We start from the raw sequence: 24,953 nt of genomic DNA on the forward strand, positions 1-24,953 counted from the left end.
AAGCAGTTCCTGGCTCCGCTTGTCCCAGCATTCTGTATACCTGCGAAAAAGACTGTCGTTTGCATTAATGTTTCCGCAGGCACCGTTATGAAGTCACCCAAACTGTGGTACAAACATTTCCTCCCGAACAATTCACACGCTTACTTGATCGACTTAGAAAATCTGGAGGTTGTACTATGTATGTGGAGGTTGTACTATACATTGTATGCGGCTGCTCATTACAAAACTATTAACCCTTTTGGCTCCACCGTACACGCCGCTTCGCGGCGTCCAGCTGGCAACTCAAGCTAACCCAAGCGTCCGGAAAAAGGGAGTCCCATACCATTTAGTTCAACTAAATTTAGTTGACAACATATTTTTTTTTCAGTGTTGATTGCAAAAAAGAAAGGCAAATATCGCCAAATGCCCGGCAAAAAAAAAGTAAATAAATAAATTTAAAAAAATTGAGATAAAAAAAGGAAAAGAAAAGTAAAAACTCTTTTGGATCGAGCCTGGGTCCGCTACGGATGAAACCGGCACTTTTTTTTTAAGTTACGGAACTTTTTTTTAAGTTACGCAACTTCTTTCTTTTTTTTTCTTTTTTTTTATTGCAAACTGAAACTTGTAATTATTTCCGGTCGAGGTGCACGGGCTCATGCGAATAGCCTAACTCATATTTTAAAGTACCTACGGTTATTTTTGTAAACTATACTTGTAACGAGAACTCATAGTTTCGTTGAAAAGTAGTGAAAGCGCACAATAAAAACGAACACGAAGACAGAGAGGCAAACAGGACAAGCGCTGTCATGTTTGCCTCTCCGTCTTCGAATTCGTCTTTATTGTCCGCTTTCACTACTTTGCAACATGCATAACCAACTCGCCTGCATCGCTGCGTTAGTTCAGTACATAGTTTCCGTTGGCTTCAACCCGCTATGTGCCAATTTCGAAACTATGCGATTCTGCGAAAACGGGACATGATTCTTTATTGGGCCAAAAAGACGGGACGGCAGAAGCGGACCTCAAAAACGGGACTGTCCCTGCCAAAACGGGACGTCTGGTCACCCTATCCAGGACGCAGCGAACGTCTTTAAAAGTAAATTTTCGTTCCGTTTCAAAATGTTGAAGATTCCCGACGCATACCATGAGTAAAAAGATGCGGTTATTTTCCACAAAATTATGTCGTTTTAATTGAACAATGGACTCCGGATTATTGTCCTAAATTTTACGTTTTTGTGCTTCGTGTTGTTGTGCTGCGTTCGCACAGCGACGTGTTTGCACAGCGACGCACACCGCTCGAGTAGATGATTCGGTCCTGCAAACGACCGATTATACAGAATTTCAGGGAAACATAAGTCACCACCTATATTTTCCTGTAAATCTCGTGTGAGTTCGTTGCGCTTATCATGCGGTGTGAATAAATTTGGGCGAAATTTCCTGCCTGCCCACAGATGCATGAACTGAGACCATTTTTTACGTAGTGAACATAGTGTTTTTTTTATTATTATTTTGGGAAAAAGTTGTTGGTGCATTTATTACGATGAAATCACTTGAGAGTTCAGAGATTGGGGAGGGCGAGCAAGCCTTCCCAACTTTTTCTCTTTTCTCTTTGGCACTGCTCCTAGTTGCAGTTTCAATAGGCATACCTACTAGCAGGTACAAACTGCTGTAAACCAGGTAAAAGACGGAAGTCAGGAAGGTGCGAACTCCGTGTTTCGCAAGGTGACTGGGGAAGTGCTTTTGCGATGTATCCGTAATATGCAAACAATTTTGTTATGCCCGCCGTTTGAGTCTCTCCAGCAAAACGATTAAGATGATCTACAGAGCCGCAATCACAAGTCAAGATTTACGATAACGGTACACATTCAATTAAAACAACTTTAGGTAAGGTGGTTTGAAGACGAGAAAAATCTGTTTGCTAACGCAGAATTGGACGTCCGAAGTGCGGACGTCCGAATGCGGACAGCTGTTACGTAATAACCTGGCTGTGCCAAGTTTCTTTACGTAGCAGTCAACGTTACTAGAACCACTCAGTCTGAAAACTGCCATAGAGCCTGCTTTAAAAAAGTGGCTCCGATCCGTACTCGAGAACCGAGCTAATGCCGATCGCAACGCCGCCATTTCTCCCGCAGCATCCACTCTGGAAACTGCACGGCTGCCCGCCGAGTCGGGCAAGGGCCGGTGGCGCCATCTCGAAGTAGCTATGTAAAGCAACTTTCATGTTTGAACTCGTTGCTACTGGGCGGCGCTGTTATCGTATTTATCTCGGTCTCGGTGGACGCCAGCGGCCCAGGTTCCGTGGGGTAACTTTTCCAACTGAGGGTTTTAGTTACGTTGGTAACAGGTGTGTTTCAGTCGCGGATGTTCGGTGCACCCGGTGCGAATCTCGTAGGCCTCCGGAGCGAAATGACGAGAACATACCTGGACACGTTTGTCGCTACGCTAACGCCCGATTGCGACCAGCCAAATGGCATTCATCTTTAGGGGCGACATGGGTGCTGGAGGACTCGCTGAAGCGGTCACTCATCTGTAAGTTTAAAAAGCAACGGCGCCGCTTTACAGGAGCTGACATCTACAAAAAAGTGGCCATAACACGCGGAAAAAAAATCACGCTAAGAAAGCACAGGGGAAAACGAAAGGAACAAACCGCGCTGTGAAAACCAAAACCCCGCGTCGCTTCCTTTCACTGACACCTGCGACAGCCGCTAAACATACACTACTTTACTTCAGGAGGGTTTACTTCAATACCTGGGTCCGCACGAAGCACCGATCACTTCGGCGAAACGAATTGTCGAGGTACGCGAGACAGGCGGAAGCAGAAACTTCGGTGGCCGTGAAGGAATGGCTAAACTCCTGCTTTTTATGGTATGAAGCCAAACGGAAGTGCCCGTCTTGTAAACCTTTTGTAAAGAATAATAATTCTGATTACATGGGATATTCTTTAAACTTAAAAATATGCCGCTGAAAAAGAAATTACAACATTTCACAAAGGTTTAACAACCAAGCTCTAAGCTGTCTATCAAACTCTCAAAACAGTGAGAAGTATAGCAGCTCATGGGTACTCAACGTCACAAAATACCCACTTTGTCTCGTGCGATTTAAAACGGACGAAATAGCCGCAAACTAAAATCAGTCTCGCGCAAAGAATATTGCTGTAAATTTTTGTGTGAAAAACTTGTTTTGAGACATGCTTGTTCCAATTAAACTGTTTAAAAAAACTTTTTTTTTTTGCAGTTACCTTTTAACCTTTTGTATATGGCTTTCCCTCTTGGCTTTGTCTTTTGCTTCTTTTATTTTTTACCGCCTCTTTTTGGCTTCGTTACGGGGTAAGTGTTATCGCTTTCCAAAGGTTGACGTGTGAGGCGTTTCCCATGGGTCACGTTAGCGCTTTCCTTCATGATCCACCAATAGATATCCCTTCATTGTTTGTAACACAAACCACGGCATTAGTGGCTCCGCACACCTGCAAGTTCACACTCGACGCAGCATCCGCGCGCTCATTGATTTCCGCCGCGTGATGTCGCCTCCATCTCGCCTTTGTCCTTACTGGTCTTACCCTCAGATCGATAGGATTCGACCCGCAATTTTCACGCGCAATCGAAATTGTAAGTATGCTAAAATATATTCTTTCGGTTTCGCTAAAGCGCCAGCTCTAGAATGCTCTTGTTCATTCTCGTTTTGTCTATTGTATTTTCTTAATGGTATACATGCTCAAAGACCTGTGTATCTCAGTTACTTTAATTGCAAAATAGATCAGTGCGGTCAATTGCCAGTGTATTATATCGGAAACACTCCCACCCATATTTCATCAAATAATCACTTCTTAAAGCAGTACAATCCCTCACTTAGAAATTGGCAACTTAATGTTTGACAAAATTAAACTAGACCCTGAGATCGTGCGAGCAAATTACATCAGCAAGGCATCCACATACACCTTCCGTCAGGCGAGAGTACGCACCAACTATGGTAGACAAAAGGTTCTTAATCAAATCGCACGGTTATTAAATAACCATCCTGAAATACTGTCCTTGATTAATAGCTTTAATGCAATACACACATTTAAAACCACCTTAAAAAGTTTCCTTCTAAGTCTAACATAATCTATGTTGGCATTTTGCTGTGTTTCTCTTTTATTAGATCACATTTTGCATCTGTCATTCCGTCTTTGTGTAATGGTGTAATTGTTTTTGTTTCGTTTTTTCGGTGGCATATTTTGCTGCTGAACTGTACAGGGGGATGGTCCCTTGTCAGGCGACTCTATAGTCGGCTTTTGCCCTATCCTCCGAGACGTTTGTCTGTATAAAATATATTCGATTCAATTAAATGTGGTCACTAATGCTAACGCATTAAAAAAGTGCTGACGATAGTTCTTTAGTTGGTTTCCTTTTTAGGTAGTTCCTGTTTTGTGCGAAGAATTAGGGGGATAAAGAAGGAAGAAAGTGTTTGGACAAAAAGGGAACAGACTCTTATATTACGTGGAAGAAGTAAGTCACATACCTACTCAAGTTTTATGTTCTATAATTTAGTAACCAAAAGTTTAGTAAAAAGGTTATCAGGGCGTTCGTTCTTTTTCTGGTGATTCGACAGCAGCGTGAAAACTCTGAAGTTAGAGTAAAACGAAAAAAGAAAACACTATATCGCTTCAAACTTCAGTGAAGCGAAATTCGATGAAACGGCGTTAAGCGATTTGATGAAACGGCGTTCAATAGATCGGCGTTCGATATCTGTTTCCGATAAAACAGAGTTCCATAAAATTTAATGTACCCACTGTGCAGCCCTCCTTCCCATCCCTTTCGTGCTCAAATATGTCCACTTTCGTGTTCTCGAAGCAAGTAGCATACATTCGTTTTTGCCATCACCCTCTGGTCGTTTCCTGTGTTCTTTCGTACTTTTTTTTGTTTTATTTGACAAAGAAAGTCCGCCCAAAACGTTATATTTTATTCCTGTCCTCGTCATTTTCGCTGAGCAGGTAATTTGTTTTCTAATTTGTACCTATCGATTTTGTTTGTTAAAATTTTACTACAAAACTTTTCGACTCTCTGGCAATAAAAATTACTATGCGCTTTATGCACGTATTGTATTTACAAAAACGAATAAAGTGTTTAATTAAAAATATTTCTAATGTGCCTCTTCATCGATGTTCGGTAGGGTTTGGCGATTTCCGCCTTCTTACCTAATTAAATATTTTCATTATTATGTATGGAAAGCTGAAAATATATTTCTTTCGGTGATGGTAAAAACATCATAATTACCATAATAACTTACCATATTTTATTGAATTTTACATCGCTACTATTTTAAGTAATAAATTCAATTATATGTTTATCAGGGATAATCGTAATACACCTAACTATGACGACCTCTCTCAATTACCTGGTCTAGAGAGCATCACTGTCAACAAGGCCGATGTTTAGTCATTATTCCTCAACTTTGACGTTAAGAAAAGCGGTGGCCTAGAGATATCCGCTGTATGTTCCTCAAACGCTACGCGGAATGGGTTTCAGAATATTTGCATGCTATTTTCAAAACGTCATTGGCAACTTCGAGAGTGCCAGTTGGTTGGAAGCTTGCAATTATCACACCTATACATAGATCACGGAACCCCAATCAAGCCGTTAACTATCACCGCATTTTTTAACGTGTATTAGTTTTAAATTCCTTAAACACGTCATTGCTAAACACATCGTTCAATACGTCGCGGAATATGAACTACTGTCAAATGTACTACACTGATCTAGAACTGGGTTCTCAAGAGTAACCCAGTTAGTCAAAAGGATGCACACTTTTCTTTGCTCATTAATCGTCGAGGTCAGGTTGATGTCATCTACCCTGACTTTTTCAGAGAATTTTATGAGTTTTCTCACCCAAAGCTCTTGTTAAAGCTACGCGCGATGCATAAGAACAATCAGATTGTAAACTGCATCGGAGACTTTCTAAACGGAAGGGGGCACAACCTGATGTTTAACTCGAATGCATCTCATATTGCAAATGTAGAATCCGCAGAACCACAGGGATTTCTTTTGGGGCCGCTGCTTTACTTAGTATTTATTAATGATATAGCCAATAAAAATCATGTTAACTTAGGATTTTATTTTGACGATTGAATTTCATATCATGAAACCAAAAGTCCAGATTATTATCTCAGCTTCAATAATAGCCTCCAGCAGGTATCAAAGTTATCCAATCATTGGCAAGGGGTACTCAACAAAGAGAAAAAAAAAGCTCTATGTCTATCACCCATGAGAAACAGCCTTCACTTTTCACATACCAAATCAGTAAACAAACGCTGGCCGGATTTACGAATACACTTATCTAGGCCTACGTATAAGCCATAATTTAAAAATGGGACAAACATATTCCTCCTTCTATAGATAACGCTTCTAGAAAACTATGGGTCCTAAGACGCAAATTACGACAGACATTTCGATTACTAGCATAGAAAACGTTTGTGCTCTCTAACCTGACATACGCAAGTACAATTTGGAATTCGTACTCCAAAACGAACATCCCTATGCTAGAAAGGGAAAAAAGAAACGCGGTTAGATTTGTTTTCGGGTAATATAATAAGTTAGCTTCGGTTACCGACTAAGCTGATAGAAACACCTACCAAACCTTAATACCAGAAGTGCTCTTAACAGACTGCAATCAATGTCTGGGATAGTTCACGACATGATCAACATCAATCGGAAGAAATTCATAGCATTTCAGCGTTCCAATACAGGTATCCTACATGAGCATTATATTGTAGAAACATTGCCACGTAATAATGTATTGCAGTATTCAGTTTTTCCTCTAACCTTGAACTGGAATAACCTACCCACGAAAATACTAAACTTCAATTCTTTAGTACCATTTCTAAATTATCTAACAAAACACGTCCTCATTGAGTCAATTCTAAAATACTTTCGCTTGTAACTTTTTTGTTTGTATGCATGCATTTGGGAATGTTTTCTTACTGCAATTTATATTATTTGCCATTTTGAACGTGTATTTCTTTCTATATTGTTATTTATATACCATTCCTACAACCGCCCTGAACGCGGACTAGCAGTATGAATAAATAAAACAAGTAAGAAAATAAAATGATGACAGTCAGTTACTGTCCAACTCATTCTTTTAAAAAAACTTTCGACGTCCAGTATCAATTTATGATCGAGTGGCTTGCGCGCTTTGCGCGCTAGCAACTAATGCCCGAATCTGGCTTCGTCTGAACGGCCCAGGGTGCAGCGAGCTGGCGCACGCAAGCAGCAACCCCCAGGCCGGCGGCGGCGGCGGCCGCAGCCGCGCCGATCCGGGCGCAGGCACGGATGCCGATGGCGAGAAAGTGCTGCAGCGCACGTCGTCGCTGCTGCAGAACAAGGCCTTCACAGACGTCACCTTCATCGTGGGCCCGCCGTCGGCCTCCAAAAAGTACGTGGGCCACCGCGTGCTGCTCGCCATGACAAGCCCGGTCTTCGAGGCCATGTTCTACGGGGACATGGCGGACAAGTCCAAGGTCATCCGGATCGCGGATATAGCCCCCATCGGCTTCGAAAACTTGCTCAGGTCCGTGCGCGTTCCCTGTTCTTTACACTTGAGCCTGCGGTGTGGTACCACAAAGAGGGCCTGAAGACCGTATTGCTGCACACCGGGCAGCATACAAACAAAAGCTTAAAACATATAAACACGCACATTATATATATAGTCGCAGTACAAAAACAGAAAAACTTAACGCAAACTTATAGATACACGAATTATACATAATTACACACAATTAATTCGTACGGATTATACAGCATTTATAATTCTGAGTCAAACCAGCTGCTGAATCATAAATCAAGATAATATTAACACAACAAGTAAAATATCACTATGAAAACAAAGAAAATCGCTTCATACAAGGTAGGTACGTTGATCGCTGCGAAAACGGGCAATGGAGGCATACTTGTCATTTTTTCAGTTAAAGGCCGACCTACAAAACCATTTTCCACGGGAGAAGAGGTTTCCTCCTTGCCACCCAGAAAGGAGGAAACCCCTTTTTCTTTCCACGGAGACTAGCTTCCGGACCCGCCCTTTTAGGGGAGGAGGAGGAAGGAGTGCGAGAGTGGAGGGAGCGAAGGTCGTTGGGGAGCACTTTCCTACCCTGCGGAAAATGGTTCCGTAAGCCGGCCTTTAACACGTCTCCGCCACTGGGTCCGCAGGTAGAGAACATGATAATGATATTTTTTTTTTATTTTTACATTTATCTCGGTGTGTTAATGAAAGCGATTTCAAACGCTCACTTCTCCTACTTTTATAGGTAAGTGTTAGATGTAGAGTAACATGATAGCATGCACATTTTAGACATTCAGTTTAGAACCACTATAGCTGTTTTACAAGGCCAAAACTTGAGGTGCCTTTCAAGCGTGCCTGTGACGCAATCCTAGTTCACATAGAAGCCAGGTGTAGACGGCCTCTAAAAATGTTACTATCACTATCGAATGAAAACATTGTGGAGCGCACTTGTAGATTGATCTCATTTTCAAAGTATGCTCGAGTAAATGGGCTGACACAATCGGTGTTATAGCTCTGAAGGTTTTCTATCTGTTTTCTTATAAAAGAACAACACCGGTGAATATATCGTAGATATGATGTCTTTCGGGCGAGTGGGTTTAAATGATGGGCTGCAAAATATTAGTCTACTTTAAGAGTTGCCTTGTCAGTCTCGATTCGATCTATAACAGTCGTAGTAGGGTGAGAGCGCACCGACTGATTCTGTGGTAACCGCCTAATGATTTTGGACTTCAGCGGGAAAAAAAGAGGGTGACGACCAGGAAAAAAATGTTGATGTGTCTGAACGACTATGTTTTGTGCACGGAGGAAATTCGGCTCGGGTGTCCTATGGGCGAGAAAAACGAGAAGAATGTCGAAAGTCGACTGAACAGGCAGTGCGATCAAGACCCGGTGAACGAAAAACCCGACCCCCAGCGGATCGTGGTCGGCAGGGCTTGAGTTCGTGGTCCACAAATACAGGTCTCATCTACAGGCCTCCGCTACTTCAAACGACGACGTCCGAGCCGTTACGTAGTCCACTACCCAGCCCCAACGCGCCAAACTACTTGGCATCAAGACCTCGAAGTGCCAACACCGACCAGAATTCAGATCCCCTACATGAACATTAAGATATGCAATTCCTTAAAGAGACACTGACAACGCCACCCCCCCCCCCCCCTCTTTTTCCAAAAAAAATGTTTTAATTTTTGCCGGGCGATTTAATATGGTGTTAGCAGACTACAGATGAATACTTTGCTACAGAGTCACCTCCATAATGTTTGCAAAGGTGCATATGCGGGAAACCTCCGTGCAGTTGGTTCGTCCTTTCGGTGGGAGAAAAGGAAAATGGTCAGATTTTTTCAGAATGGAGTATGATGTGCTCCGGTATTTCGCTCTCAACCTCGCATACTCGGCACACAGTCTACCGCACACTAGTGTCGAAGCGCTCTTTGTAGGAGCAGTTAAGATGCACCGCCATCTTTCGGGAGTAGTGCAATGCAAGGCGCGACCAAAGTGCGCGGAGTGGCACTCGTGGGTGACGTGGTCGTAAGTAAAATAGGGTTCTTCGTGAACACCGGGAACACTCCGCCATCTTGACTGTTTACCGTCCTTCGTGTGCGGCGGGGCGTCGCTGGAATTGTGACTCTACGAACTGCTATTGCTTTCGAAGCGCCGAAAATCGAGGGACATCAACCAGTGACTGGGTTCAAAAAACTTGACACGGGGAGTATTCTACATCCTTTATTTTATCAGAATGTTCTTCATTAGCTGACAAGGCAGATAGCCCTAAAAGATGCAAGTAAAATTGCGGATATATGTTCGGGATTTACAGCCCCGTATGAAGAGTTTCGGTACGGTTCTTTCTTTCATGGCATTCCTATTTCTACAGTAAAATTGAGTTAGCACCGGCAGTACACCAACGTGTCTTTTGTAGCGTGGTGTTGAGCTAAACTGACAGTGCTTAAAAACTACGACGCCGTCACGATTGGCCTTCATAACAATCGGTGAAATAAATATTTTTCAACGCTGTCTATTTGTACACCGTCTACTCTGTGGTCGCTTCATTCCCCAGAATGTCCTGAGGATTTTCGAAACAATTCAGGTGTCTGGTAGCGGCTGTTTTCAAGTTCCAACCATCAACAATCATGGTCAGAATGGTCGTTTTAATACTTTGATTCCTTAATCTTTGCTTTCCTGGGTTAGCTTTATCATACTTCATCAGCGGGTGGGAAGGCATGCCACTTTATTTCGCTAGTAGTAATGGGAGCTTGTCTCCCGGTAGTTCTAATTTCAGCACCACTCTGAACGTTCACGACCATAGCTGTGACCATTTCGACAATCGCTTTCCGTAATTACAAGCCACAAAAATTCATCAAATCATTTTAGCTGCCATTAGCCTTAATTATTGTTAAAAGGACACCGACAGGGTCTTTATGCCCGCCAAGGTTTTTATTTGTACATTACATATGAGAGCCCAACTACCCAGAAAACAATTAGCGGCTCGAAATTGGTTTTTGGTTCGACCGAAAACAGCCGATCGAGAACTGGTCGGTTTGAGTCGGGCTCGCTCTCTTCTCCGCGCCCACGTGCCGTTTTCTATGGTTGAGACATAACCACCAAATTATAATCAAAGTCGTATGTCATCGAAAGCACACACCCAATATTAAAAAATAAAAAAAATTTTATGATTCCTATTTTTTGTGGCTTCTAAAAAGCTGCAATTGTGTTATTTGGGGGAAAGAAAAAGTATCAAAGCCACGCGATTGCGACCACCCCTCTCCTCCTCTATATCTCTTCTTCCTCCCCAGTCAGTTTCGGTTTCGGTTTCGTACAGTTGCGTTTTTTCTTTTTTTAACTTTAATATAACTATACGTGACGCTGTAGCAAACTATTGATTGGGTAGTCTTCTGACATCATAATAAATCGCCTGGCAAAAAACAAATTCTGTTGTGTTAGTGTTTCTTTAAATAACGTTCCTGAAGCCTTTATTTGATTAAGACGTTATTGATTGAGAAGCAGCCCTTGCATCGAAGCTATCTGTGTTGTGTTGAATGCTCAAAATTCGCTCAACCACCAATTTGGGCAACACGCGTCATTTAACACAAGTTGCAGCTGTTTATTGTGTCGAAAGCTGTCATACCGAGACAAAATTTTCGTTCTCGTCCATGTTGTGATGCAGTTGTTGCAATGTGACAGAATTGTCGGACAACACGTGGGGTCAGCACCAAGCTGTTTGACTGTTGGACAACATGTTGTGCTCCTGTTGCCGTCGTGTTGCATCAGTGTGGCAGCGCATTAAAATGAGTAGGAAAGCTCATGTCGAAAGAGACGAAGGCAGTCGAGAAATCTTGGTTTTGGGGGGACAAATTTTGTCTAGTTATTTCCCCTTGAAAAGGACCCCCCCCCCCCCCTCCCCCCTCCGCTCGCAGAATTTGCAACACTTTTTCCAGGGGGCAAAAAAGGGCTAGAGAGGTTTGACGAAAGTGCTTTTATGCGGAATTATTCACTAATTTCTACAACCAAATCGAGACCTGTGTCCACCGAGGAATTTCGTTTGTGCAAAACTTGGATCACACAAGGGTCAATTTTTGTGCGTGAACGAGTATGAGATGAATGAAGATTGGTGACAGAGCCGCAATCTCTTTAGCGCGTTTGCCTCAAGTTTTGCATTAACTACCCACGGCATGCATACATAATGCGCGGGACTATTTCATATATTGTAATTAAAAAAGAAACAGTTTCGCCTTATTTTGTGCATTCAGTTAAAAAGTGCAAACATGTTTTGTTTTTTGTTTTTTTCTTGGAAAGTTCTTGTTTTAGGCCTGGAACAGTGGTACAAAGGGATGACAACCGTAGAAGCTCAGCTGTTCATCTTGCAACCGAATCTGCAGTTCACATTGAGATAATTTGTGTCACGAGGAGGTAGAATATAGGCGGTGTTTTTCCACACAACACGTTCGTATAGAGGTTAAAAATATTTTTCTTACTCAATCACATGCGCCGCATTAACAAAGGGCTGTCTAATGACAGGCAAACACCTGAATATTACAGTTTTGTCTTTTTTTTGTTTTAAAATTATTTGCATTAATAGATTAAAAGTGTGTGGTCCTAAAGACAATTGAATGATATTTATAAATGTTATATATTCCGAAGCTAATATTTGCGCTTCAAACCAGAGTTCTCATTGGGTATCACTTTGTTCTTTTGCAGCCTTGCATAACGTAAATATTTGGAGGCACAAGTTTATATTCAAGTTAAACTAGCTGAAAGAAATAAAAAGCACTGCCCGAGCCTTTTAATGTCCCCGGATGAAACATCAGTGTAAGTAGGAGAACTTCGGTAACACGAACGACACCAGTAGCTCCTGTAAGGCAGCCCACGACAAAATGGGTGCGCAGACGACCCACTGAGCAGTCAATTAATGTTACATGACGCAACCAAACAAGTGTACGTCGTGGCGGTGACATGCAACCAGGGGCGAGTGTAACAGTGCTTTAAACGTGACTTATCATTACTTAGTGAGGACCAGCTAACGCACTGCTTTCTAACGACACACAGGTACGCATACACGGACAACCTCAAACTTCAGACTGTGGACGACGCCATGCTGACCGCGTACGCCGCAAAAAAATACATCCTGCCACATCTTCTACGAGACTGCTTCGCCTTCATCGAGAAGCACGTCACCCCGCAGACGGTCTGTCAGGTGTTCGAGTTCGCCCAAGTCATGGAGGCCTTCCCGCTCGTCCACCAGTGCCTCAACATCGTGGACCGGCAGACTTACCACGTCCTCACTTCGCCAAACTTCCCCAACGTGGCCCTGCACACGCTGGAGACCATCGTGCGGAGAAAGTACCTAAACCTTTACTCCGAGTACGCCCTCTACTCGGCCGTGGTTCAGTGGGGACAAGAAGAATGTTCGCGGAGGAACCTCGAGAAGGACATGGACAACGTGCGTGGCGTCATCGAGTCCGTCCTGCCACTCGTCCGCTTCCTCGCCATGAGCCCCGAAGAGTTCTGCAAGGGACCGGCGAAGAGTGGACTCCTTTCAAAGGAAGAATGCTTCTCGGTCTTCATGAACATGGCCATTCCGGGCATTGTGCCTCTTCCCAAGGGGGTCAGCATGGAAGGCGCCAAGAGGACATCCCCGCCGGAGTATTTTGTGGCACGTCGCTACCAGGCGGTGTCCTTCCACGCGCCATCCAGGCCTCTGCGGCTTTTCGGACTCAAGTTTACGGTTCCAACTCGGGACGTCTTCCTGGTAGGCATCGGGTTTCCCGTCCGACAAGATCTGGGCTCGTACAGCGTGCGCCAACCCAAGTTCGAAGGTCAGTTGCGCTGCAGCTATCGAGTGCAGGAAGACCGTAAGGAGCGAGACGAACTGGATATTTCGTTCACGCTCGCCAAGGACAAAGACGTTCGTATCAAGTTTAAGAAACCCATCTTTGTGAGGAAGGGTCTGGAGTACGAGCTAGAGCTCCAACTGAGCGCGCTCATGAGCGACGACGTGATTGTGCCTTCGCTCAAGAACCGTAAGAAAGAGGACACGGTAGAAGGTGTCACTTTCCAGTTTGCTGCCTTCCAGAGGCCGCATATGTCCAACGTCCTCGAGATCCTTGAACTTTCGGATCTTCTATTCTACTACTAGCCAAAAAAAAAAAAAAAACGGCTGTCAGGAGTTGCGGAATACATTTTAAATGCGAACATCGCAAAGTACGAGAACGATTTCGACCAAGCTGTCCATCCGAATATACTGGTTGGGCAATACGTTCTGGCGTCAAAAATGCCGTTTCTTGTGAGGCATTGAAGGGCAAAATGGCGTTTCTTGTGAGGGAGGCGCCTCCTACAGTATACGCAAAATGAAGGACGAAAGTGGATGTCGTGATCACGACTGGTTATGAAGTCAAGTAAAGTCGAAACTAATAATATCAAAATAGTACCACGCTATGGAGTCGACTTCTTCGTCACACCAACGTCTGACTCGCTTTTTTGTGCCGTACTTGGTCACTAAAATGGAAACTATGTTATTTTTATATTATCTTAAGTTAGAAAATCACCTGCTCTAGAAAGCTATTTATAATTTGCATTGCCCATTCCGGAGGCATTCAGTGCACCAGTGGGACTACATGGCATGAGTCACCAGTGCATCTAGCATTACAATTTCGATGGACGTAAGCAATAAAAGTATAGCTTTAGGCATTCCGCTGATGCTGATGGCGAAGCGTCTGCTCTAGAAGTTTTGATAGCGGTGAGTCTGCAAGTGATGGGATGCAAGTTGCCAATTGCTTGTGAAATAGCCTGAAGGCAAAACGTAAGATGACTTAAGAAAGCACTACATTGATGAGTTGCTGCCTATTAATGCCTTAGCGTATAGGATAGTGCATATTCCGAAGATTGAGAGGGAAACTAACGTACAGTCGGTCGACGAACGCGCTACGGAGGTGCGGCACTACAACATCCAAACCGTCTTGTCGTTAATATGAAGCCCGTTTGTGTCTCCAGTATTCTATGACATTTTAAGCGTTAACCTTGCCTCCTTATAACGTCACGCTCAGTCAACTAGACCCCTGACAGCACAGCGTCATTTCAATTCGGGGGACCACTCCCTCGGAGAGAAGAACGGTTCAAGTGAACCACATAAAATTTTACAAACCAGACTTGAAACCATACTGCCACCTGCAAGACTTGTACTTCGGTGTTGCCGAGCGCAGCGATGTGACCAATACCTGCCTTTAGACCACACTTCGAAGGGTTTTCTATAGAGTATTTTGTTTTTATGGTCAATCTCAGTGCTGTAGAGATGTAGATTTTCTTAAGACACCTTAAAAGGCACATTTTCACAAGTTCCCGTTTAACAGTGTGATAGGACGTAATTAATAAATCACATAATTAAAACGAATGCCCTGTTAAGAAGGCGGCGAAAATGAAGAAGAAATATTTGAGTAAAATTGTGAAAAAAATACTCATAAAAAAAAACCTACCGGAAGTTCTCGTCACGACCCTGGTAATGTGTCTCTAGGAAGGGAAACCGGCATGGCTTGAAATAGATAGGAATTATTCCTTATATATTTGTAGGTTTTTCCCTCTGTCCGGTCATAGCCAATAGGTTTCTTCTACGCATATTCTCACCCTTTGTTTCTTTACATGTCCATTAAAGCGTGGCAATGTGGGCCTATTTCTTCGAGCAATAAAAATATTGTTATGAGTCATTGTCATCTTTATCTCTTGAAAAGTACCCAAAATGAGTTCCTTGCTATGCATTTTTTAATAGGTCATCTATGCTGAGAAAGTGAAATAGTGTCTCACGGAAAACAGAAGATCAATGAGAGGGACGCATCGTTATCAAAACGTAAGTCATACCTCCGTGCACACGAGAAACCCGAGAGAATGGAGGCAGGTAGACCATGCATCCAGATGTGCAGCGAAAATTATTTCGTCTTTCTCGTGAAAGCGTTCGCGCGAGAGTAGTCACGGTCAGCTTACCACGGGCAGAGTTATCTTCTCATGGATCAGTCCATATCTACCGCTACGCTCACTGACGCTCGACCATTTTAAGTGGACGGCTAGGTTTAAGCGATAAGGCCTTCTTCTAGGGATTATTTTGCATAGCAAGCGAGTCAAGCATCAAGTTTTGCATAGAAAAAACAAAGGCATAAAAATACGAAAGACACATAATGGAATCCAACCTAACCCAGGCTCAAGGAGCTGCGTATATAAGCCAGTGACTTCTATTCAACACCGTAATATATCGTGTGAGAGGTAGAGGGAGCTCGGCTGTGACAAAACGTACGGTATATTACAGCTTAAGTAGGGGGTTCTTGAGCAAGTTTAAAAAAACAGAAATGGGCGACGTTCGAACGGTGACCAGCGAAGGTGAAAAAGATCCTCATGTTGAGCCAGAGGTGAAACAATATTGTTTTCTTAAGCCGAGGAAAGTGGTCAGGAGCGCCGGCGATGGCAGTACCAGATGCCACAGAGACGCGAGACCAGCCTTTCACAACGCGAAGAGGCTTCTTAAGTTGGAAGTTATGGACGGCGTTCTGCTGCCCTCAAACGCGTTCAACGTCGACAACCTGACCGACGCACTTCGCTACAAACCACTCCCAAGGGACATCTTCATAGCCACCTATCCAAAGGCGGGTACCACCTGGACGCAATACATCGTATGGGCGCTCCTCAACCTCGACAATAATGAGGAACCGCTGCCGTCGCTTAAGCGCATCAATTACGACCTGATGCCATTCTTGGAATTCGTAAGTACAAAGTATATTTGTGGTATGTTTGTGTTGTCCTGGACGCAAACACAACATTTGGGGGATGGGTTCTTTTTCACCAATGATGTTTAACCTCGTAGAAATTGGAGAGGACAGTTTATAGCAAGCAATGCTCTGGTGCGCTCTCTTGCGATGCTAAAAAACAGATCGCTGTTTGGAATGCCTCTGTTTGCGGAGAATGTTAATAGCAGTCCCATATTAGACAAAAATAGTCATGTTCCGAATCGAACAAAAAAAATGACTTGCCCCCCCCCCCCCCCCCCCCCCCCACTCACCAGGGACTGCGGCTGTCTAGAGGTGCATTTCGCACGTCGCCTATCCCCAGCCTTTATGCAGAGTCAAATGAATGGTCCCTGGAGAAGCGAAGGTTTGCTTTAGTGTTTATGCATTCTCTTAGAATTCGTTCGGTTCCCTTGCACCCTTCTCGAGAAACTGTTGAAGAAATGAGATAGTACAATGCCCGTCACTCCTGTTCCACAAGCAATAGCTCCGTGGGACCACTGCCTCATTTCCTGTGACCTCTCACTAACGAAAATTAAAAAGAAAGAAACTCCACCAGACTACATAAAACAGGAATGTTTTGAGCTTCAAAGTAGATATTTTGGACACAACTCATACTACACGGATGGTACTAAGACAGAATCGTTTGTTGGATGTGCTATGGTCGGCCCCTCTGTTCGCTGTGCAAAACGGATTGCGTGTACAGCTACTATTTTAACAGCATAGTTATGCGGTCTCCATCTTGCAGTTGATCACATTGTAAAAACAAAGAGCAAGCAGTCAGTCGTGTACACTGGTTCACTGAGTTCTCTGCGTTCACTCTCATCATTAAAGACTTCGAAAAACCCAATAATCATGAAGTTACAGAATAAAATTATTGATGCTTCAAGAAGGAATATTAAAATAATTTTATGTTGGGTTCCTAGCCATGTTGGTATACCCGGAAATGAAGAAGCAGACCTTGCTTCAAGTTCTGCTGGTGAGCAAGAAGTGGACCTGCATGACATTCCATACAAAGATTATAGCACACTTTTAAAGCATTCTATTAGAAGGAAGTGGCAGCAAGAATGGGATGAAGAAGTTAATAACAAGCTCCATTCTGTAAAACCATCGATCAGTGAGTGGGAGAGTGCCCGACACCGTGAACGTTTCTATGACGTTGTCTTGTGTCGAGTGAGGATAAGTCATACACATCTCACTCATGGCCACCTCCTGCGCAGGGAAGAGGCCCCAGAGTGTGAGAACTGTTTTAGTCCTCTAACAGTTTTACACATTTTACTTGAATGCTCAGAGTATGACCAAAAACGTCGGAACGTCTCAGTTATATAACGAGCATTCGCCTTTACACCTTAGTATTCTACTTGGCAACGACCCACTTGTACCACACAGTTGTGTTTTTAACACAAGTTGAATTTATGAAGTTGAAGAGATGAAGTTGAATTTATATTCAACTTCATCTCCATCACTATTTACAAGTCATATACATAGCTTTAATCCATCACAGCTACTAAAGCTCTTTCCCCTCTGAAACCTTCTCTGCAATAGTCTGTATCTGGCGCATCATAGCCTAAGATGCTTCTGCGCCATAAAACCCTTATTAATCAATCAATCAACCCCCCCCCCCCACCCAAACACACATTAACGCTTCTGCCAACAACTTTATCCCAAAAGATGTTTCTCATCGGGATGGTCTTTAACATTTCATGGTATTGGCAGAAATTATTAACTATTATGCACGTTTCTGATAATTTAGTATCCTGCTGTCCAAGCTCCGTGGTTGTTTCTCACGAACAAAAAACAAAACATTGAAACTGACACGAGAGTTGATCGCTAACATTATGTTGACGCAACATTTGCAATCTTATTCCAGTGGAGGTTTTGAGGTTCCTAGAAGCACAGTCTGCATCAATACAAAACAACCATTCGAAGCGCGTGGACAAGACGGCGGCCTGCGGAAGCGCTTCTCGAGCTTTGGGTAATTTGATGTCGCTCAGAGTGAAGGGAAGAGTCTATCAGTTAAAGTTCGTCCTGTCTACTTCTCTCCTGTGTCTGTTGTTTTGCGCGCTGCTCATATATTGTTTAAACATGAACGAACTCGCACACACCGCCATTCCAGCTCTTCATCAGTGCTGGCGACTGTACATCTGCCCAGATAAAGGCCCGACAACTTAGTCGTTTATGCGAAAGGCCGACTTTGTGTTGTCAACTCTTGGTTTGGTCAAGTAGAACGGCTCGACATGTTACTTTGAATTCTAACTCCGACTAATTGGTTTCTTTTATCTAACAAGGCTACTTCCAAAAATATTCCAACTAGATATTTGAGGCATTAGCGTGCGTCCAGACATTAGTAAAACGATATATAGCACGGAAACATTGTTGGACACAAGAAAGTTGAGTCCACGTTGGCCTAATAGTAAAATTTTATTTCTTTTTGTTTTAGCAGTGCTGACTCTGTAGGCTGGAGTGGAGAGTATACCGAAACTTTCCAATTCTATAACTCAACAGTGTTCAACTATTGTTGGCAGTGCGCGCAACAAAATGCGCGAAATGAATACGATCAAAAGTTACCTTATTTCGAGACAGAGAGTATATCAAATGATATGTTTGAAATTGATGCTCGCACAAATGTTCCAGACACGTGGTGTGGCATAACTTCTAAAATACATAAAAAGTCATTTTTAGATATATTCCTTGCACGCTATGTAGAGACTAGTTTAGTTTTTGGGGTGACTAGAGACGCTGCCGTTTAAACTTTTCGTGAGAGTTTGTGCTTCCACTGTCCCGGAAAAGGTCGGTTTTATTTTTTTTATTTACTTATTTGATTCCACTTACCTGCAGCCCCCAGAGATAATTATTTCAGGGTGTTGTGCTAGTACACAAATGTTCACAAGAATAGACCCGAATATACAGCAAGTATACATAGGAACATACACGAAAATGTACTCCGTCCTCTCATATTGAGACAGAAATAAAAGTCAACAAAGAATAAGATTTGTTCAAATAGACCACCGCGAACCCGATATTTACTTATGTATTTCGTCCATCGCACTCATTCGCCCATAGTGAAATCCCTACCCCCCCCCCCCCCCCCCACTCCCCCGGCTACACTATTGGTTCACGTGAGAATGTTTACACGAGCCCGCATATATTGGTCAAGGCGAGCGGGTTCAAGATCAATACATAGAAATGAAAGAATAAAACACGGAGGACAAGCGCAGGACAACCACTTGTGGTTGTCCTGTGCTTGTCCTTCGTGTTTTATTCTTTTAATTTTGTGTAGCCGCATATATTCTTCGTACTTTTCAAGAACAAGCCAGTTGGTGTTCATTCATACCTTCAGGAAATGTGAAACATAGGATCGCACATAACGGAACAAACACGCACCATTCGTATGGTATGTTTCTTGCTATGTATTCCTCAGTCTCAAAAAGTTTGTTGAAATTCTGCGCTTTCTTTTCTTTTGATTTCACGGTCTTTTCCGCCTTCTTATTCATACAGCTGTGGTTCTTAGACTTCAGTAATGAAACTCCTAGGAGTCAGAATATTTACTGCCAGACCTTCAGGGGCAGGCTGCAATTGGATGCTCGAACGTAGTTTTATAATGGATGTTTGGGGGGGGGGGGGGGGGGGGGCTCTATTGTTTGTTCTTCGATCGAGGCTCTTGCCGCCTCAAAATAGCATAAACAGAAAAGAAAAGAATGGACAGCAGGTCCACTTTTCATGGGCACGGAACGTTTCTTTTACACATTCTAACTCGGGAGCCGCAAAACGCGGCCTTCCTGTTGGCCGGAAAAGGAGCGAATGCGGGAAACGCCTCGAGTTTCCTTGTGGATACGACTCTCTAAACATTTGGAAACAACTGGCATATAAACTTCCATAAACTTCGTCGTATTTAAGGGCAGACCGCGGCCCATGCTGTTAACCGACAGAACCAATCAAACATCACCAAAAGTGCATCCGTCATTGTCTTTCTACCTTAACTATATATAGTTGCCAATCACACAGTGATTGCGCCCCGATATAGGGCTCAGTGAACAAAAGGTAAGGGCGCAAACGAGCTGGTGGTGGTTAAACAATTCGAAAAAAACCCCGAGACGGGGTCAAAAAGGGACGGACAAACACCAAGTCTCTTGTTTCTTTGACTGTGCGCGATTGATTTCACCGGTGGAATTTAAACCCAGAAAAACAAGGAGCGCCGTGAGGGTGCACTTTAGGCGCTGCTCGATTTTTCTCTCCATCCGATTGTAGTGTAGGGTGCGGTCGGACTTGGAGCAAAACGCAATTATTCCACTCTAAGACGTGTGGAGCGTTGACTTTTTCGCAACTCACCCGGGTATAGCCAATAACTCCGATCTATGGACGGAGCTCGGTGAATGAGATGTCAGAGGATACGTTGGAGGGTAATTCCACGCCAAAGGACCCGGGCCTAAATTCGACCCTCGCGCATTCGTTCGATAAAAAAGTGTATGCATCATTGGGATTGTAAAGGTTCTTTTCAAAACAATTTCTGCTATAATATTTTTTTTACTTTTTTGGCGAGATTTTTATTTTTTGGCAAAACAAGCCCCAAAGCGCAATATACGAAAAGCAAAATTTTTGGAAAGGTTTTAAATAAAATTTCGAATTGAACACTGTATTTTGCAGGTCCATACATTCTTCTAAATTATCCAACAGGTTTTGTCACGCATTTCCGGTGTTTTAAGGGTGCAGACCCGTTGAACATGTCACAAAAAACTTTGATATTTGCTTCTTACTTACAAAAAGAAACACGCACAACCATAATAAAACTTAAAACTTATGTGTGTTAGTTGTAAGAGAAACGAAGTATGCTTTAAAATATATTTTGATAATTATAGTGCTACTGTGTTTCCTAAAGCACTCGTACAATATTAAAGATATAGCAAAATACTCACTTAAAAAATAATACTCATAAATGTGGTCCGTCTAAAAATATATACTCAGCGGCTATGAATAGTATAAAGCAGACATACGAAACAACCAAAGTTGGAAAAAATTATTTTATTAAAAGCACAAAAAAAATGAATTTGGTTCACTGGCAGTGCCAAAAATATTGTGAAATACTCCGTTTTCAAAGAAAGGAAAACACAACAAAAACAAGAGGTGTTAGATTGTAAAAAAAAAATAAAATATTTTGATTCACTGCCAGTGCGAAAATTATTGCGAAATACTCCGTTTTCAAAGAAAGCAGAACAAAACAAAAACAAGAGGTGTTAGGTGGAAAATTCGTAGTTCACGGTTATGTGTAGTTATTGACTGAGAAAACAAAGAAACAAAGTTTTTAAATATACAAATTGCTTTAAACAAAACAATATTTTTAATGGCTATACCTGCATTGAACAGATTGCACAGTTATCAGTTGAAAAAGAAGTATTTGTTCTAAAAATCCATACCTAACAGTTGAACATAATTTAGAATTAAAAAAACAAACGAGGAAAGTTTATACAGTGTAGTTTATAAGTAAATTGAAATATATATATATATATGTATAGTCTATCACCTTCTTGCGTCCCCTCCCTGAGACAGACAAGCATTATTTCATGCGTTAGCAGATAGTTAACACAAAAAAGAATAAAACACTAAAATGTTTATGTTTCTATAAACATACTTATAAATATAATATTTATTATAAACCATATGTATATCAAAAAAGGATTCTGGTTAAGGCAACTTTCGGTAGGAATTTGTACCTTTAAAGCAAAATGAAAAAGCCAACACTAAGGTGGAGTGGGCACTATTAGTGTCTTTCATTTTATCCTTCTACACTTATATAAAAATAAAACAGTGTGAATATGAGAAAGTTGATTAATTTGAAGTTGCACAGCAGAAGAAAAAAATAATGCTGAAATTTTGTTTTCTGAGCGATATAAGTACACATAATTTTGTTTCTGAAGGCCATCTTGAGTCGTGCTCCTTCGTACTCAAAGGCCCTTTCCCCGGTCCAACAAGAAACTAGGCGAAATGGGGTTGCATTGGGTTTCACTTCAAAAATTATTTCTCTCGCTTTCCAAAAATATTTTATACTTTGCTAGTTTGTTGTTTTTGTCTAAGCTACATATGGCCGTAAATTATGCATTTCTGGAGGGAACACCTTTTAGTTTTCGCTTTGAAAACAACATTTTGTAATAAGGTTTATGAACTATTGTTTTATTTTGCTTTTATATATTGTTATATATTAACTTTGTTCGTTTGTTTTCTTTGTTAATAACGACATATACAGTAAATTGTATATATTTAAACAAAACACCTTTTCTTTGTTTTGAGAACAAATATTTTGCAATATTTTCAGCACAGGCAACAGACAAAACATATTTTAATATATTTTATCGATTATAAAAAAACTAATATTTTTGTTAGAACTTTGTTGGTTTGTTGTGTGGATTCTATATTATTTACAACTGTTGAGTATATAATTTTAGACCGACCACGTTTATGAGTTTCTTTTTTTTTTACGTGCCTATGCTCAATGCTGCTAATTTATTTTAGATAACACAGTAAAAGATGTTGTATGAAACGATCTTTACTATATTGTTCTACTACGAAAACACATGTTTTAAGTCTTATTACGTTAGCGTGGTTATGAAAATCAAAGTGAATATCAGCTTTTCGTGACATTTTATAAGCACTGGGAAACGCGCGACAAATCCTATTGGATAATTGAGAAGAGTACATTGACCTACAAAAAACGGTGTTTTTTTTTCAAGCCTTTTCTAGAAAAAAATTGTTATTTACCCCTGAATGCCTATTTCTCGCAAAATTAAAGGTGTCGTCACAAAAAAAAAATGTTTGAAGCAAAAATATTTTAGACAAGAAAATTTTAGATCACCGAAAACGCAATGTTTAGACCAAATACGTGACGGTTTAATTTAGGCCTGGATCGTTTGGCATGGAGTGAACCGTTGATAGATAAAAATGTTGCGCTGTGGCACTATGGTGTCTGGAGTGTGGAACACGCTTGTCCGACTGGTGTGTTTAACATGTACGGAAAAGTGTTCCCTTCAATTCCGCCTTTTGAAGTCGTGGAGTGTTGCGCTCTCGCCGGTCGCGATTATGGCGGTGTCCCAGCAGCGGTTGTGTACTCGTATGTGGCAGACACCTGTTCTGCTGCAAGTCGCTGCCCAGTTCGAAAGTCCATGGAAGTTTCGGCAGCCAGGAGTTGGGACGACACGACGACACGGCAACGCTTGCGTTCGCTCCAGTTCTTCGCCAGCATTTATACGACCAGCCGTCAGAATCATGTCATGCGGCAACATGACGCTCTGCATGCTCTGACGTCATTTGTCGACAGTTTGGGACCACTTTTGGTGTGTGGGCAGGATGGGACGCAAAACACCAATCGGGACCACGTTCCAGGATTCCTAGTTTCACCGAGCGTGACGTTTCAAGATGCTCAATTCCGGATTGCATACAACATTTGGGGGGCCTAAATATATTTTCAGGGTCGCCACTCCACGAGCTCGCTCCGTAGACTGCAGAGATTTTGTCCCTCCCAAGTGCTTTGCAAAAAAGTAGACGCTGACGATTTACTCGACCAAAGCATGGCGGACGTGTTTGATCGACACATCAAAATTAAGACTGGTGGAGATACTGTGTACCAGTTATGGTATGGCCAGTTACACCATCGCAGACACTACCCATCTGACACACACGAACGATCATTGAAGCGAAAGCAACTGCCGCACTGACAGAATCTAATTCTTTCTAAGCAAACAAAAAAAGACTCCTATTTTCAGAAAAGCACACTTTCCCTCTCTCAGGCTGGCAGAAAAGCGGTGGAGAAACTTCCCGAGCCGCGGGTCATCAAACACCACCTGGTTTTTTCCAAGTCTCCCTACCACCCAGAGGCCAAGTACCTGGCCATCGTACGAAACCCGTTCGACTGCGTGGTGTCCTTCTACCACCACTGCCTGGACGACCGCGCCAACCTCGAAATGGCCGAAGACGCCACGTTCGACGACTTCTTCGAGGACTTCATGGATGGACACGTCCCGTTCGGCGACTACTTCGAGCTGGTGTTGTCCTGGTACGCGCATCGCAGAGACCCGAATGTTCTGTTCTACTATTACGAGAAGCTAATTGATAACCCGAAGGAAGGCTACCTCAAAATCGCCGATTTTATTGATAAGTCTATTGGCGAAAAACTACGAGCAGATGAGGCGCTCTTGGCGGCCGTGGTCCGCAAGACGTCTTTCAAAAACCTAAAGACCAGCGTCATGATTTCACACGACGATGAGGACTCAGTCAAAGAGGAGAAAGGAGACGAGGAAGTGTTCGCACCCTTCAGAAATTTCTTTCGCAAGGGTGTCGTCGGCGGGTGGAGGTCTTACCTCAAGGCGGAACAGGAACGCAAGCTCAGGGAAGTGTACGAAAAGCATATACGGGGAACGGAGATGTGGGACGTTTGGAAGACCCACGTAGATATAGACAATACGCATGCTAGCTAAAGTGACCTCAGGTTTCCTGTACCGACAAAAAGGATAGAAATTGAAAAAGAAACCTTACTGAAAATGTGCGTAAACTTAGCAAGTAATAACTGCCGACACCTCTACTTGTCCCACGTGCGATTCTTAAGACATCGCCCCAACCTAGACCCCCAACTCCCGAGAGACAGTGACAAAAGCGCCCAGTGCGCATACACTATTGGCCCTCCCCTCCCCCCCCCCCCCCCCCCCC

General features: G+C 42.7%; 2 protein-coding genes across 2 annotated transcripts; both read left to right on the forward strand.

Moving 5' to 3' along the window:
• Window positions 1–6,645: 6,645 nt before the first annotated feature.
• On the forward strand, window positions 6,646–13,636 carry LOC8052134 (BTB/POZ domain-containing protein 2). The gene is made up of 3 exons (XM_002435736.5): window positions 6,646–6,697; window positions 7,116–7,521; window positions 12,547–13,636. The coding sequence occupies exons 1-3, from the start codon at window positions 6,646–6,648 to the stop codon at window positions 13,634–13,636; spliced, it is 1,548 nt and encodes a 515-aa protein (XP_002435781.5).
• A 2,194-nt stretch (window positions 13,637–15,830) lies between these two features.
• Window positions 15,831–24,724, forward strand: LOC8052133 (sulfotransferase 1C2). The gene is made up of 2 exons (XM_002435735.5): window positions 15,831–16,241; window positions 24,038–24,724. The coding sequence occupies exons 1-2, from the start codon at window positions 15,831–15,833 to the stop codon at window positions 24,722–24,724; spliced, it is 1,098 nt and encodes a 365-aa protein (XP_002435780.3).
• Window positions 24,725–24,953: the final 229 nt, after the last annotated feature.

Source organism: Ixodes scapularis, unplaced genomic scaffold (genome assembly GCF_016920785.2).
Source record: "Ixodes scapularis isolate PalLabHiFi unplaced genomic scaffold, ASM1692078v2 PGA_scaffold10__122_contigs__length_95168666, whole genome shotgun sequence".
NCBI classification, from domain to species: Eukaryota; Metazoa; Arthropoda; class Arachnida; order Ixodida; family Ixodidae; genus Ixodes; species Ixodes scapularis.